Source organism: Cricetulus griseus, chromosome 8, assembly GCF_003668045.3.
Source record: "Cricetulus griseus strain 17A/GY chromosome 8, alternate assembly CriGri-PICRH-1.0, whole genome shotgun sequence".
Lineage (NCBI taxonomy): Eukaryota > Metazoa > Chordata > Mammalia > Rodentia > Cricetidae > Cricetulus > Cricetulus griseus.
Genome location: NC_048601.1, coordinates 3333241 through 3351060, shown reverse-complemented (window position 1 = coordinate 3351060; position 17820 = coordinate 3333241). Strand labels below are relative to the sequence as shown.

Sequence of the window (17820 nt, the reverse complement as noted above, 5' to 3'; positions counted from 1 at the left end):
CCAACTGGGGAGAGGAAGGGCCAGGCAGGTCATAACCAACCAGGGAGCAGACAGTGCATGAACTGGGCAATGCTGAAGCATTGGCAGCAGTGGCTTCCAGAAACAGTAGTAAGAAGCTCCTCTGGGAAAGAGCACCTGTGTCCCATCCAGCCTTCAGTGCCATTCTCTGTATGTGACACCCAGCAGCGTCAGTGACCTCTGGAGCATCAGAACCACCTGCACCTAGAGGAGCAGCCATCAGTGACTCAGCCCTGCCTGCTCCTGGAGGAGCAATCAACAGAGTGGCATCCCACAACTACACCAACTGGAGAAAGAGGGATGCCCTGAAGCACAGGCTGTACCTGGGCTGATCAGAAGAAGAGATGGATAGACAAGAAGATAAGAACACATTCAACAACATGAAGAGTCATGTGGCGCCTCCAGAAACTAGGGACTCTACAACAGCAAGACCCGAACATCCCAACACAGTGGAAGCAGAAGAAAATAGCCTTAAAACGACTTTATGACGATAATAGAAGCCCCTAAAGAGGAAATGAAAAACTCCCTTAAAGAAATGGAGGGAAAGACAAACAAAAAACAAGAAATCAACATATCCCTAAAAGAAAACCAAGAAAAGGCAATCAAACAGGCAAAGGCAACAAACAGTTCAAGACTTAAAAAATGAAATAGAGGCAATAAAGAAAACACAAACTGAGGAAATCCTGGAAATGGAAAATCTGGGTAAATGAACAGGAACCACAGATGCAGGTGTAAACAACAGAATACAGGAGATGAAAAAGATAATCTCAGGCACTGAAGATACAACAGAGGTAATAGATTCATCAGACAAAGAAAATGTTAAATCCAACAAATTCCTAACACAAAATATTCAGGAAATCTGGGACACCATGAGAACACTGGATCTAAGTATAATAGGAATAGTAGAAGGAGAGGAATTCTAGCTCAAAGACACAGAAAACATATTCAACAAAATCATGGAAGAAAACGTTTCCAATCTAAAGAAGAGCATACCTATGAAAGTACAAGAAGATTACAGAACACCAAATACGCTGGACCAAAAAAGAAAAAAATTTCTCTCGCCAAATAATAATAAAACACTAAACATACAGAATAAAGAAAGAATATTAAGAGCCACAATGGAAAAAGGCTAAGTAACATATAAAGGCAAACCTATCAGAATCACACCTGACTTCTCAATGGAAACAATGAAAGCCAGAAGGTCCTGTACAGATGTTATGCAGACACTAAGGGACACTAAGGGACCATGGATGCCAACCCAGACTATTATACCCAGCAAAACTTTCCATCACCATAGATGGAGAAAACAAAATATTCCATGGCAAAACAATATTTAAACAATACCTATCAATAAACTAGAAGGAAAACTCCAACCCAAGGAAATTAGTTACACCCACAAAAAACACAGGCAAAAGATAATCCCATAACAGCAAATTGCAAAGCATGGAAATGTATACACAACAACAAAATAACTGGAACTAGCAAACACTGGTCATTAATAGCCCTTAATATCAATAGTCTCAATTCACCTATAAAAAGACACAGGCTAACAGAATGGATACAAAAGCAGAATCCAGCCTTCTGCTGCATACAAGAAACACACCTCAACTACAAACACAGGCATTACCTTAAAGTAAAGGATTGGGAGCCAGGCATTAGTGGTGCACACCTTTAATCCCAGCACTCAGGAAGCAGAGACAGGCGGATCTCTGTGAGTTTGAGACCAGCCCGGTCTACAGAGCGAGTTCCAGGACAGGCTCCAAAACAATACCGAGAAATCCTGTCTGGAAAAAAAAAGGATTGGGAAAAGATTTTTTCCAATCAAATGGACCTAAGAAACAAGCTGGTATAGCTATCCTAATATCTAACAAAATAGACTTCAAACTAAAAGTAACCAAAAGAGATGAAGAAGAACATTTCATATTTGTCACAAGAAAAATCCATCAAGATGAAGTCTCAATTCTGAGCATATGTGCTCCAAATACAAGGGCACCCACATTTGTAAAAGAAACATTACTAAAGCTTAAATCACACGTGAAGCCCGAAACACTAACAGTGGGAGACTTCAACATCCCAATTTCACTAATGGACAGGTCTGCCAGACAGAAACCTAACAGAGAAATAGATGAATTAACAGATGTTTTGACTCAAATGGGCTTAACAGAAATATAGAATATTCCTCCCAAACACAAAAGAATATACCTTCTTCTCATCATCTCATGGAACTTTCTCTAAAATTGACCACATACTCACCAACAAAATAAATCTCAACAGATATTTAAAAATTGGAATAACCCCCTGTATCTTATCAGATCATCATGGTTTAAAGTTAGAATTCAATAGTAACACTAACTGCAGAAAACCCACAAACTCATGGAAATTGAACAATACTCAAATGAATCACCAATGGGTCAAGGAAGAAATTTAATTAAAAAAAAAAAGAAATTAAAGGCTTCCCAAAATTCAATGAAAATGACTGCACAACATACCCAAACTTATGAGTCAATGAAAGCAGTGCTAAGAGAAAAGTTCATAGCACTAAATGCCTACATAAAGAATCTAGAAAAATTCCACACCAGTGAACTAACAGAACAAGTGAAAGCGCTAGAATAAAAAGAAGCAAACTCACCCAGGAGGAGTAGATGGCTGGAAATAATCAAAATGAGGGCTGAAATCAATAAAATAGAAGCAAAGAGAACAATACAAAGAATCAATGAAACAAAGAGTTAGTTCTTTGAAAAAGTCAACAAGATAAACAAACCAAAAGTCAGACAGAGAATACCCAAATTAACAAAATCAGAAATGAAAAGGGGACATAACAACAGACACTGAGGAAATCCAGAGAATCATCAGGTCATACTTCAAAACTCCACTAAATTGGAAAATTTCAAGGAAATGGACAATTTCCTGGATGAGTACCATATATCAAAATTAAATCAAAACCGATAAACAAATTAAATAGACCTATAACCCCTAAAATAATAGAAAGAGTCATCAAAAGTCTCTCCACCAGAAATAAAACAGGACCACATGGTTTCAGTGCAGAATTCTGCCTGAATTTCACAGAAGAGCTAATAACGATACTCTTCAAATTGTTCCACACAATAGAAACAGAAGAAAGATTAACAAACTCTTTTTATAAGACCACAGTTATGCTGATACCACACAAAGATACAACTAAGAAAGAGAACTACAGACCAATCTCCCTCATGAATACTAATGCAAAAATACTCAATAAAATACTGCCAAATCAAATCCAAGAACACATGAAAAAATCATCCACCATGATCAAGTAGGCTTCATCCCAGAAATACAGGAATGTTTCAACGTATGAAAATCCATCAATCTAATTCACCACATAAATAAACTGAAAGAAAAAAAAAACATGATAATTGTATTAGATGCTGAAAAGGCCTTTGACAAAATCCAACACCTCTTCATGATAAAGGTTTTGGAGAGATCAGGGATAAAAGGAACATTCCTAAACACAGTAAAGCAATATACAGCAAGCCAATACCTAACATCAAATTAAATGGAGAAAAATTCAAAGGGAATACAAATTGGAAAGGGAGAAGTCAAACTTTCACTGTATGCTGATGATAGGATAGTATACATGAGAGAGTCAAAAATTCTACCAGAAACTCCTACAGCTGATAAACACATTCAGTTATGTGGCAGGATACAACATTAACTCAAAAAAATCAGTAGCCCTCCTATATACAAATGATAAAGGGCCAAGAAAGAAATCAGGGAAACATCACCCTTCACAATAGCCACAAATAACATAAAATACCTTGGGTAACTCTAATCAAACAAGTGAAAGACCTGTATGACGGGAACTTTAAATCTGTGGAAAAAGAAATTTAAGAAGATATCAGAAAATGGAAAGATCTCCCATGCTCTTGGATAGGTAAGATTAACATAGTAAAAATGACAATCTTAGCAAAAGCAACCTATAGATTCAATGCAATCCCCATCAAAATCCAAGCATAATTCTTCACAAACTTCAGAAGAATGATACTCAACTTCATATGAAAAAACAAAAAACAAGGATAGCCAAAACAATCCTGTATAATAAAGGAAATTCTGGAGGCATCACCATCCCTGACTTCAAACTCTACTTCAAACTCTACTATAGAGCCACAGTAACAAAAAAAGCTTGGTATTGGCACAAAAACAGACAGGTAGACCAATGGAATCGAATCAAAGACCCTGATATCAATCCATATAACCATGAACACCTGATTTTTTTTACAAAAAAAAAAGGCTAAAATTATAAAATGGAAAAAACAAGGCATCTTTAACAAATGGTGCTGGCGTAAGTGGATGTTGACGTGTAGAAGAATGCAAGTAGGTCTGTATCTACCCCACGCACAAAACTCAAGTCCAAATGGGTCAAATATATCAGCATAAAACCAACCACACTGAACCTCAAAGAAGAGAGAGTGGGAAGTAGCCTTGAACACAGGAGACCACTTCCTAAATAGCACACCAGTAGCACAGACACTGAGATCAACAATTAATAAATGGGACCTCCTGAAACCGAGAAGCTTCTGCAAAGCAAAGGACACAGTCAACAAGACAAAATGACTTCCTACAGAATGGGAAAAGATCTTGACCAAACCCACATCTGACAGAGGGCTTATCTCCAAAACATATAAAGAACTCAAGAAACTAGACATCAAACTACAAAATAATCTAATGAAAATATGGGGTACAGATATTGAGAGCTCTCGAGAGAACAATCTCAAACAGCAGAAAGACACTTAAGGAAGTGCTCAACATCCTTAGCCATCAGAGAAGTGCAAGTCAAACCATCTCTGAGGTACCATCTTGCTCCTGCCAGAATGGCTACGATCAAAAACACTGATGACAGCTCATGCTGGAGCGGATGTGGAGTAAGGGGAACACTCCTCCATTGCTGGCTGAAGTGCAAATTTTTACAGCCCCTTGGAAATCAGTACTGTGGTTTCTCGGAAAAATGGGAATCTGTTTACCACAATACCCAGCAATACCACTTTTGGACATATACCAAAGGATGCATTCTCACGATAAAAGAACATTTTCTCAATTATGTTCATAGCAGCATTATTCATAATAGCCAGAACCTAAAAACAACCTAGATTCCCCTCAACCAATGAATGGATAAAGAAAAGGTGGTATATTTACACATGGAGTACTGCTCAGCAATAAAAAGCAATGACATCTTGAAATGTGCAGACAAATGGATAAAACTAGAAAAAAAAAATCCTGGGTGTGGTATCCCAAACACAGAAAGACAAATATAATATGTACTCACTCATAAGTGGGTATTAGACATAAAGCAAAGGACAACCAGCCTACAGTCCATAACTCCAGAGAACCTAGGTAACAAAGACAGACAGACATGGATCTGCCTAGGAAGGGCAAACAAGACAAGATCTCCTGAGTACATTGGGAGCATGGGGGCAGAGGGAGGGTAGAAGGGAAGAAGAGAGGAGAAAGGGAGAGGAGCTCAATAAAAACAAGCTCAAAATAAAAGAAATTCCTTCTCTTTTTCTTGTAGAATGGGGTGGGGTCATTTGCCATGTGACCCAATCACAAGTCCTCACCATGCCCTGCCACCACCATATTGAAGATACCTTTACTAAGACAACATGTTCAAATGATAGATTATGTATTTCTCATATCTAGAGCATGAAAAGAGATCAAGATACAAATAGAGGGGGAAATCCTATGAGAGAGAAAGAGAAAGAGACAGAGAGAGACAGAGACAGAGAGAGAGACAGAGAGACAAAGAGAGAGAGAGACTCCACCAGAGGATTTTCTGGCGTGCCTTTAACCTTTGCTTGGGTACTTTACTGACACTCAGAGCTTGTATTTCCAGAAGTCTGGCTTCTGGGAGCCAGTAACTGTTATGTTTCTGTCAATGCAGCCGCCAGCATGACTTTCTGGTTCTGCCTGATCATTCCTGGAAACAGCCCTTTGGGGTTCTGCACTTCTGGGAAACTGCTGTGTTGCAGGGGTGCCAGGAGTGGCTCCTCGCCTAGGCGGAAGGGTGGCTGCTGGTCTGCAGGGAAGGCTGCCCGCAGAGCAGAGGTGGGTAGCGAGGCAACTGGTCTGGTCCCCATTCTCACTAAACTAGCAGGCAATGGCCTGTTCTTGTCTGACCAGCTGATGGCTGGAGAAGGACGTGGTTCCTAACACTGTCCAGGAGTTTCCTATCTGCACTGCTGTCTCAGAAGAGTTTTGCTAACTGGCTGTCTGTATCCTAAGATGTGGTTTATAGACCACCAAGACGCACCTGGCCCAACCAGGAAAAAGGTGAGCTAACATTTCTTAGTCTTCACAAAGTCCTTTCTATAGCCTCAAATTTCACAGCCATTTCTGTGCTCTTTGGGTTATGCTCCAAGTCTCAGAGACATTCGAATGTCTAAATGTGAGATGGGATTCCTGAGGGAAAGACACAGAGCCTGGCACCACCACAGGCGAGCCTTCGGGAGCCCTTCCCCTTTGTTCTCCGGCTAACCATGGCTTCCCCGCAAACCCTGCCCTGCCAGCTGCACTTCACGCTGCTCTTTGATCCAGGCATGAACACTGTTCTCAGGTTTTCACCAAAAGAACAAAATGTGCAAAAGACTCTGACTCTGACGCTGAAGAGGCCTCAGGGGCCCGGGGCTTTGATGACTGTGGTAGCCCTCACTGTGGACCTGCCTGAATTTAGAATCACCATGGAAACCCACCCTGGCTGTGTCTGTGAGGGTATCCGGGAAGGTTTCATGGAGGTGGGAAGGGCCCCCTGAATGTGGGTGGCACCACCACAGGAGTTCCTGTGCTAAAAAGGGGAAAGTGAACCGAGCTCCAGCATTCAGCTTTCCCTGCTTCCTGACTGTGGAGACAATGTGACCAGTCACCTCGCACCCCGCCCCTTGCTGCCCCTTCCAGACTGAATTGCTTGTCACCCTTCCTCCCTCCTGTTGCTTCCATCACAGCAACACTAAAAAATGTACTGATCTTCCCAAGTCACTCCCCTGACTGACTTTTATCATCTGTTAAATTCGTAATAACAGCACCTTTACCTATCACAGTGGAGGCAGTATGGGACAGGCATGTACCAGACACAGTGCCAAAACAGCAAGTTCCTCTTTGTACTGCTCTGTCTCAGTTTCACCTGGGAGAGATTGTCATCTTCTGACATAGAAATACTTTTGTTCTAAGACAGGTATGAAAGGTGCCTGGGGTCTTTAAAGCAAAGAGCAAAATCAAGGATCACAAAGAAGCTTATGGCAATCCATTGTTTTGTAAGCTGATTAAATACACACACACACACACACACACACACACACACACACACGTATGTGTATATATCTATATATGTATTCACACACGCGTGTGTGTATATACATATACGCACACATGTGCGTATACGCATATGTATATGCACATACATATGCAAACACATTACACACCACACATGCATGAAAATGCACATGTGTATAGACATATATATATACACGCACATGCACACATATGTGGACACATATGCAAATATACATGTATGTATATACATACCACACACATACATATATACATACAGACAACACACATGGACACATACACACATATGTGTGTATATACACACATGCACACATGGAATCTGAATGCAAGCCCCCACATGGGTAGATGGTGCTACTTCTAGCAAACATGGGTTATTTTAAATTAAAACCCAGTGCAAGGCACAGAATGCCTCCCTGTGAGTTATTGACCCATCAGAGAGGCCCAGGGGGGCACCCAGAACAACACAGATTATTGTTTGCTCCTGATTGCCCCTCAAAAGTAAATGACAAGAGTCAATTGCTGAAGACACCACTGACTTTGGACTCAAGACAAAGAGCAGTCAACCCCATCAGAGCCCAGGGGAGAAAATACTTCAACCCTCACCTGGCTGTGTGCCGGACCCTGTGTATGTCAATACTGACACGCTGCCAAGACGTGCTCACCGGTGCAATAGCGGCATGATGGCTATAGGAGTGACCAGCCACCTTTTGATTGGGCCTGAAGCCTGCACAGCAGCAGGGATTAATGCCTACACAATAGCTCATGATATCTATGTTTATATCATTGCATAGACCTGTACTGCTCTCAGCTCTGGTCAGAGAAGCTTCTTGTTGCGTGGGAAAAGGTTAATGCAGAGAACCAGTCAAAATACACAGTCTAAATCACACCGAGTGCTCAGCTGGAATGGGTCATCTCCAGCCTCCTGCCATCACCATCCAAGGCACAGGGAACTTTGTAGATGTGTCGGAAAGAACGCAAGAGTCCATAAAGGGAGAGGAGTGCTTTGAGATGCCCGTGTTAGAAATAGTGTGGCTGGCACACTCACCAACTCACAGAAGCCTTGGACACCTCTACAAGACCAGGCCGGCCAAAACTCTAGCGTGGATATTGGCAACTGAAGGCTGCTGAGCAAGAGAGAGTCACTCTTCTTTGGGGACATGGCTATTGGTAGGTTGACCATACCCTAGTGAATAGTCACACACCCATGTTCATACGGGCAGCACCGAGTGGATTCAAGGGTTGCCAATAACAATAAAACAAGGAAATGAACTGGGGAGGGAGGTGAGGTGTGTGTGGGGTGCAGGGGTTGGAGGGAGATAGTGATGGATGGATATGATCAAAATACATTGTATAAATACAAGAAATTTCCAAGAAATAAAAAGTATCATTTAGCCGGCATTGGTGACGCACACCTTAAATCCCAGCACTCGGGAGGCAGAGGCAGGAGGATCTCTGTGACTTTGAAGCCAGTCTGGTCTATTGACTGAGTTCCAGAACAGACTCCAAAACAATACAGAGAAACCCTGTCTCAGAAAAAAAAAAGTAACATTTAAGATAAATTTTAAAAAGAACATAAAATGCAAGAGCAAATCCTATCACAAAGTTACCTGATGGTAGCAACGAGTCCGGGGATCCACTGGCAGAGGTGTCACCATTGTCATTGTTCTCCCCAAATTCCTTCTTGTATATGGACAGCATGTATGAGATCCGGTAATCCAGCCTGACGCTCAGGATGAACTGGAAGAAGCAACATGGCAAGCTTAGTTCCATGAGCCGGTGCTGAGAGACGCCACACTGCTAAGATGGCGCAGCCAGCAGCACAGCGCTTAAACACGAGACGCAGGCTGGGGAAACAGCTCAGAGGGCAAAGCCCTTGCCAAGAAAGCCTGGGAACCTGGGTTGCATCCTCAGAACTCATGTGAAGGTGTGAGGAAGGAAACTCCATCAAGTTGTCCTCTGACCTCCACAACAAACACTGCGATATGGGTGCCCCCATGTGGACATAATGAATTTTTAATGCAAGCCGTGGCACACACCAACAACCATGCTGTCAATTGTCCAAATGAACCAATCAAAGACCTTGTTTGTAAACTATAAACTCTCGGTTGTTTACCTGTTTTGGTCAGTTTTAAAATGAAGGAAAGGATTATGTTTTCATTGGTCAGTACTAATGAAAGCCCACAGTAATTAATTAATTTGTGATTGTTTTTTTTTTTCTTTTTGGTTGTTTATTTGGTTGTTTGGTTGGTTTGTTGGTTGGGTGGTTGGTTTTGAGACAGGGTCTCCTGTACCCCAGGTTGGCCTCAAATTCCCTATGTAGCAGAGGATACCCTTGAACTCCTGTTCCCCAGAGCTTGGATCACAGGTGTGTGCCACCACACCGGTCTACATCGAGTTTTAGAAACAAGGAAATCTGGCACCCCACACTGTTCTCTGAACACTTCAGGGAGGGGCGTCTTGTGTGTCTGAAGAGGTAATGCTGGTATGACCCCAGACACACTGGCAATAACCTTTGTGGAGAGGGAGATGCAGGAACGGCTTTTGTGCCCAGAAAGCCTGCAGCTTTAACTGCAGTGGAGTTGCTCCAGCCCCGGGGACATCTGCCCAGAAGCAAGGACAGCCAGGATGGCTGGAATGCTGGTGCCTGGGTTTCTCCATGGTGTCTGTGTCTCCTCTGTTATCATCACCTCAGTGGCTGAGATGTGGACAGCGATGAAGTAGCCCTTAAGGCCTGAGCTCTGCAGGGAGCCTTGGGGAACCCAAACATTGAAAACCCCTTCCTGAAAGGAGCAAGTAACTGCACTGGGAAAACGGGGGACACCTGTGTTAGGAGGTGACCTGCAAGGCTGAGCCGTGGGATCAGAGAAGACATCCGGACGGATGTGCTCAGATCTCAGCTGGCCTGAGATGGGCTGGATTTCTGAGCATAGCTATTACCAGTGTCCTGTAGTCTCAAAGGGCCTCCTCCTTCTGGGAACGTTAGATGATGTGGTAGCCCAGGCTTTAGAAAAGCTGGCTTCTGTGTTCTCAGCAGCCTTCTGCTCGTTTCCACAACCCTCCCTTCCTCCCCAGGCCTCACCCCCTCTCTCAGTGCTCACACTACTTTGGCCCATGGCCACCATGTCACACACAATTTTCTGTTGCAATTTCATGTTTCTTCAGCGTCCACTGCACCTTGAGTCTCTTCTCCACCCATGAGAGCGAGCTCTCAAGACACTGAAAGTGTCCGTATGACGCTTCTTATGATTCCATGGCCAGGGTTTGGATAGATGCCCCCTCTCTCTATTTCCCCCTCCCTCTCCCTTATCTTTATCTCTTCATACCTCCCCTTCCTTTCCCCCTCTCTCTCCCTCCATCTCCACCCATCCTCGCCCAACACACACTTGGAAGGTGCTGCATCAGGATGGAAGAAAGCCTATGTCAGCTCCTCTTACTTCAGTTTATCCACATTTGATAGCCAGGGAGGAAGGAAGACGGTGTTGTATAAAGGGTGCCCACAGGACTGGGGAGACGCTGCTCTTGCGAGAGACTCAAGTTTGATTCCCAGCACCCATGTCAGATGGCACACAGCCACCTGTAACTCCAGCTCCAAGGGATCCGATACTCTGTGGTTTCCGCGGGCACCTGCATTCCTGTGCACACACCACACACACGTACACACACATACACACAGAAGTTAAAAATCCTTTTTAACATAGTACTTTAAGGTGGCCAGGGTGTAAATGTGGCTCTTGAGGAGTATAAAGTCCAGAAGTAAAGATAAACCCCACAGTGACTCTTAGTAACCTGCTGTGAATACAACACACGCTCAATGAAGAGACTCCGGTGAATAGGACAGAGTCAGGGCTAGGCAACAGGTACTCAATACACAGTTTTTAAAGCTCAAGTGTCCAAAGGGCGGGGGAGAGAATTCAATACGAAACACTAATGAAGCATTCACGTCTGTTGGAGATGAAAACTCACAGAACTGAATTTCACAACCTTTGCTCCTCTAATGTGTCTCATTATGAAGATGCAGATAGTGTAAAATTAAAAAAAAAAAAAAAGCAGATGACAACAAGGCAGAGAAAGGCCAGGCATGGTGGCTCACACCTATAATCCCAGCATCCTCAGCACCTGGGGGACTGAGGCAGGAGGATTCCCATGAGTTCAAGATCGGCCTACATTACACAGTGAGCTCTGGCCCGGTCAGGGATACAGAACGAACCTTGTCTTAAAAAATAAAAATAAATTTAAGAACTTGTAAAGGCAGAGAGAATAAGTAAGGTCAGAGGGCAAGAACAAAATAACGCTCACTGAAAACCATGTTCTTCGGTGAGGTAAAGAGGGGAGCCCCCCCCCCCAGGAGGAGGGGCTGGCAGAGAGCCAGCAGCAGCCAGGGCCTGCGGCCACCAAGGACTTGATGAACGGCCGTTCTGAGGAGGCAGCAGATTGACAGCACCACACCTTGAAACGGGAGACCCTGGGTGGACAGTCAGACAGCAAAAGCGGTTCAGAAAAGAATCCTTCAAGTGCTGGAAGGAGGCAGAAACCAGCCAGACTCAGCCACACAGCACACTTCCCGCTGTCACTGCGAAAGGCACCATTGCCAAAACCGCGGTTGAAAACGGGGCCGCACGAATCACTGGTCATCCCTCATGCCATGGACGGGGTCGTGAGGCTGACCTGGGGCCCCTTCAGTACTTTCTCAGCTTCAGGATAAAACATTACATATGAAGTTCCAAGGCCATGAACACAGGGTGGGGAAGCCTGCCAACATTTCTTGGGACTTGGCCTTTGGAAACCCTGGAGGAACTGGGAAATGTTTTATGATTATAAATCTAATTACTTAGAATGAGGAATGCACGGAGCCTGCCAGGACTGCTGACCCACTTCTGGTAGCTCTCAGTCTACGTTAGATGATGATGAAAGATGTGGGGAAACTCGGTTCACATCCTCAAGGCGGTCCGGAAAGCTACAGGCTCCATTCTCTGACTCTGGTATAAACACTACAACAAAGGTACCATACGCCTGCTTCCCAGGCTTACCTCCCCTCCCCTCAAAAATGCTAGAAATCATATAGGGATCTGCTGCATGAAATAACTGAGCTCATTAAATTGATAAAGGTAGGTATTAAACTTTGCTAATGTGAAAAAAATCCTTAGCCTCTTAGAAACACAAAGGGAGGTAATTGTGTAAAGTAATAAAACCAACAATTAACAAGTCTGGTAAATAATGTCTTGGGGGTGAAGCAGGGTCTTCCACTGTCAGGCTGGCCTTGAACTCACAGAAATCTTCCTGCCTCAGCCTCCTGAGAGCTAGATTTATAGGCGTATCCTAACATGTCTGACATAAAACTCTTGTGTTTCCCATAACAACAGGAAATCTAAAACATGGAATTCACAAACAAGTTCCAAGCAACTGAAAGCAGGAAAATGATTGGAATCCCATCATTAAACATGCCTGCTTTAAAAAATCTCTCTTAAATGAAGAAAATATCCAACCGGGGTCAACACTAGCTGATATTAAACACACAGGAAAGCAATTTACCAAGCTCAAAGCACTCCACAGCTGCTAGACATCAGCTATTCTATCCCAGAGTATTTCAAGGGACAGAAACCACTGGACGAGTGTGCAAAGAAGCGATGGTGTGCGATGCATTGCCAGCTCTGCCCTTCACTTAAAAGTAATAAGAAGATGGGGCAATAGCTTTTCAGAATAAAATGAGACCAATAACATTTCAGACTCACGTGACACCGACAGCGTTTCAATACATTTACACAGTGAAACCAGATGCAGTGCCTAACATCTGGAATCTCAGCACTCAGGAAGCTGAGGCAGGAGGATTGCCACAAGGTCCACATGAGCCTGTGCCACACACACACACACACACACACACACACACACACACACACACACACTCACACCACACTCACACCACACTTACAACAACAACAACAACACTTAAGAGAAACCAATGGGGCCCAGCATCACCGCCGGAGTCCAGCTGCAGGACGCACCTGTAGAATCTCAATGACCTTCAGCTTGGTGTCCATCACCGTCACGTCCTCCTGGTCACCGGGGCTTGCCTGCTTGCTGAGGTGGGCGCTGGGCTGCGCTTCGGGCACACTCACTGGGAAGATGGAGCCTCTGCTAAGCACCATTTGGGTCATCATCTCTCCTACCCCGTGGATGGTCCTCATGACATTGTTGCCTGGCAAAAGAAGAGGACTGAGTTAACACGCGTAAAACCTGGGTGGCCTCGGCATCGACACGGCTTGTTAATTTCATCATGAGGACTTGGCTGTGTTCCTCACACCCCCACATGTAACTCGCTGCACCTTGGGGATCTTTGGGTTTTCATTGGCTATTACAAAAGCTAGGACGTAGCTGTGCAAAGGGCAGTAGGTGTCACCATGTTGTAGAATGGCTTAACAAACCAGAAAAAGAAAATGGTTTTATCTCTAAGATACAGCGATTAGCAGTGGGGGAGCAAAGACTGTGACCAAGTCCCTATATGCAAATTAATAAGGTTCTCTTATCCCTTTCTTATAAAATGTTTCAGCCCTAAAGTTTAAAATCTAGAGGACCAGGAAGAGAGGATGGTGCCTGTTGCCCTCCCTGAGAGGCTGGGGCAGGGGGATGGCTAGAGTGAAGAAGCTCTAGGCCAGCCTGGGCAACATGACAAGAGCCTGCTTCAAAAGAAAAGAGGACTTAAAACCCAAAGAGCACAAGCTTTCTTCGGAAGCTCAGAGAAACCTAAATTCACCATGTGGTTTCTCCGACTGTCACTGGCTCTCATCATTGCTTTCAGAAGTGACTTAATTAAGTAACAGAGAAACAAGGCTCTGCCCTGCACAGCCTGTTGCTCTGTAAACACCTTGCTGAGCGTGGCCCACAAGGATTGTTTCAATGGTTTTAGTTGATTTTTGTTTTGTTTCTTAAGAGAAACTTAGAAATCATCTTAATTGGTTCGAAACACTAAAGCAGACCTCTTCACTTATGCCCCTGAAGGTCAGCCTGAGAACCCTTATGACATCAGGGATGGCAGACCCAGCCACAGGCTATTTTCTAAACAGGCCTCCCATGAAGGTCCGAAGCATGTTTGCACATGTGTGGGCCACCCATACTGTCACTTCCTTATGTGGCTTCCCTACATCTCAAACCACCTTTTTTTTTTTTTTTTTTTTTTTTTTTTAGGCCAATAAATACCTTTGAACCACATCCTTAGTGAGAAGGATTGGAGTCTGGCTGCCCAGGGAATAAAGTGTCTGTTGCAAAACTCATGGTTTTAGTAATTACCAATACAGCGGGGTGGTGGAAAGGCCCTGGCTGGGTACCAAGAGCGCACAAACTGTCAGATGCCCTATTCCATACTCAGACCAAGGGCTGTGGGGCTCTCATAACATAAAGAGAGCTTGGACATGGGATCAAAGCTTCTCATGGGGTGGGGGGGCTGTATTCTCCAATAAGCTTGCATTCACTTATCTCCTCTGACTAGAAATCCAATTATTCAGAACCTAGGAAGCATTACCTTATCTGAGGCCATTATAGAGACAGATGACAAGCACAAATGTGTTCACTGAGGAACGGCTGCCTGTCATCCCGTGAGTTTGACTCGGTATCCATTTTCTCCATACACACTACACAACACATCTTGCGCCCACACCTCCACAGTCAGCCAGCCACCGGAACGCCCTGTCACTCTTAAGACTTGGGTCCCACCATGTTTCCTACATCCCAGCTCCTACAACAAGCAACTGGACTCAAAAGAATAAGTATCAACCCTTCTTTGCAAACAGTGGTCTTGGGTGTTTGTGAAATTCTGCCTGAAGGAAAGGCCTCGGCATCTGGCAAAGAACATTCCAGAAATCTGGAGGGTGTGAGCCAAGAAGAAGGGGAATAATGTGGCACACGCCTTTAATCCCAGCACTCGGGAGGCAGAGGCAGGCGGGTCTCTGTGAGTTCGAGACCAGCCTGGTCTACAAGAGCTAGTTCCAGGACAGGTTCCAAAGCTACACAGGGAAACCCTGTCTCGAGAAAACAAGAAAAGAAAATGAAAGGCAGGGCAACAGAACCCTGAAGGATAAAAGAAATGTAAACTGTGGGAATGCTCACAGGATTAAGGCACAAATAATAAATTTTAAAAGAATTTAAAAGATGTCTAAAGGAATGTGTATGGGCTGGACGGCAGTGCGCCATGGTAGCTATACACAAGTACACCGTTAAAAGACGGAGCCGCTTTGAATCCACCGCCTGCTCCAACTGCATGGCTGCCTGAGTCAATAAAGGGAAATGTTCCAGGAACACGATTTAGAGTGCATGGAGCACTGGCCATTTCTCGGATGGGCATATTTCAGGCAGAAATGATCTTGAGTTTCATTTTGAAGTCCTGGAAATCTTTGTTATATGGTGACTGGGATAACAAAAAGGGGGTTAGAAAATTACATAACAGGAATTTCCAAGGCTGGACAGAGGTGGCTGCAACTCAAGGACGTGAGAGCCCTCTGCTTTCTAGCAGAATAATTGCAAGGCGGAGGCAACCGTTGTCCAGGACTCTCAAACAACCCAACCATTGTTCCCAAATCACTGCACAGCCCCCATCTTGGCCAGGTGTTGCAGGTGTGCTGGTGGTCACAGGCAGTGATGGTTTTAAGTCACTGTACCTTTACCCCACTGTGGAGTATGTTTATGGGCTAGCCTCCGAGGGACGCCTTCTCACACTAATGAGGAACAGGCCCCTTTGTTAACCTTAACCCTGGCTCACACAGCAGTCTGAGGCACCCACCGTGTCTGGATCTTACTTAGATGTGCATGGAAAATAACCATTTAATCAAATGATTGTTGGGAAGAAGGTTAGCCCAGACAATTCTTTCCCCAAATATAGATCCTGTCACCAACAAATTAAAATCCAGATGCCAAAAAGCATCCTAATGTCTAACACATGTAGTCGGGAAGATAGGAGGGTGCATTCCCACCCTCCCACATGCCTGTGGCATGTGGACCACAGAATTCTCCTGGCTTTTCCATGTATGGCCAACTCAGAGGTCTCCAATTCAAAGATGCTGCATTTTTCACTTGTGATGAGAAATGCTAATGCCGTGGACTTCTACAGCTTAAAAAACATCAACCCAACCCGTGAAAACCACAGGCACACAGAGTGCCCATGTCCACTGTACAGATCACAGGCACACAGAGTGCCCATGTCCACTGTACAGATCACAGGCATACAGTGTGTCCATGACCACTGCACCGATCACAGGCACACAAGTGTGTCCATGTCCACTGCACAAGTCACAAGCACACAGTGTGTCCATGTCCACTTCACAAGTCACAGGCACACAGAGTGCCCATGTCCACTGTACAGATCACAGGCACACAAGTGTGTCCATGTCCACTGCACAAGTCACAAGCACACAGTGTGTCCATGTCCACTTCACAAGTCACAGGCACACAGTATGTCCATGTCCACTGTACAGATCACAGGCACACAGTGTGTCCATGTCCACTGTTCAGATCACAGGCACACAGTGTATCCATGTCCACTGTACAGATCACAGGCACACAGTGTGTCCATGTCCACTGTACAGATCACAGGCACACAGTGTGTCCATATCCACTGCACAAACCACAGATGTGCAGGAGGTCCCATATCCATTACCACAAGGAAATTTCTAATTCTAGACTTTGAAGACAAGTCCAAGGTGACCAGTACTCAACGCTGAAAAAAAAATTCTCACTACTTGTTAGCCATAATTAGCTAACATTTTCAGCTTTTCAGTTAAGCAGTTAACACATATTCTTTTTAATTCTCTGGAAAATAAACACCCTAGAATTTCAATTTTTTAAAGATAATTAACTCTACATCAGGAATTTGAGCTGATAGTATGTTGAAAGATTAGAGAAAATGGGAATCATCATAGTTAGGTTTAAAATAAAAACAATCAGGTGTGCTCTCTGTGAGTTCAAGCCTAGCCTCATCTACATAGCGATTCCAGGACAGCCAGGGCTATATGGAGACCCTCTCACCAAAAAAAAAGGGGGGGAAGGAAAGAAAAGGAAGGAAGGAGGTATGAAAGGGGAGGGAGAAAAGAAAAAGAGAAATTGAAAAGGAGGGAAGTACTTAAAGAGGGAACCCCAATTCCGTGAGAGAACCCTGAAATCAAAGGATCCGTTGGGAAGACGCTCTTGTTTTTGTTGCCCCAATGAGCCGTGTCTCATTTGTGTAACACTGAAGCCGCACAAACTAAATTTAAGTTTTCTGTCTCATAAATCACTCCACGGGGACAGAGTTACAAATCACAATTGGGTCTGACAATTATTCACAGGTGGATTTAGAGGAAGCTCGAGACTTAGCAGAACTGAAATTTACCCACAGCTAATTTGTGTCTTGTTTTAAGTCCTCTCTGCCTGTTATCTAGAGTCACCAAAGAGGGAGTCTCAATTGAAAGAGGAGTTGCCCTGGTCACAATGGCCTGTGGCATTTATCTCTACCGTTGATGGATG

At 44.2% G+C, this 17820-nt stretch overlaps 1 protein-coding gene across 4 annotated transcripts in view; it reads right to left on the bottom strand.

The window, feature by feature from the left end:
* Positions 1-17820, bottom strand: part of Itpr2 (inositol 1,4,5-trisphosphate receptor type 2) — a 414122-nt gene that overhangs the window by 259146 nt on the left and 137156 nt on the right. For all 4 annotated transcript variants that reach the window (XM_027430112.2, XM_035448791.1, XM_035448792.1 and 1 more), the window contains 2 exons: positions 13335-13528; positions 8943-9072 (listed from right to left, as the gene is read on the bottom strand). In XM_027430112.2, coding sequence (XP_027285913.1) covers positions 8943-9072; positions 13335-13528 — 324 coding nt within the window. The remainder of the gene's footprint in view (positions 1-8942; positions 9073-13334; positions 13529-17820) is intronic.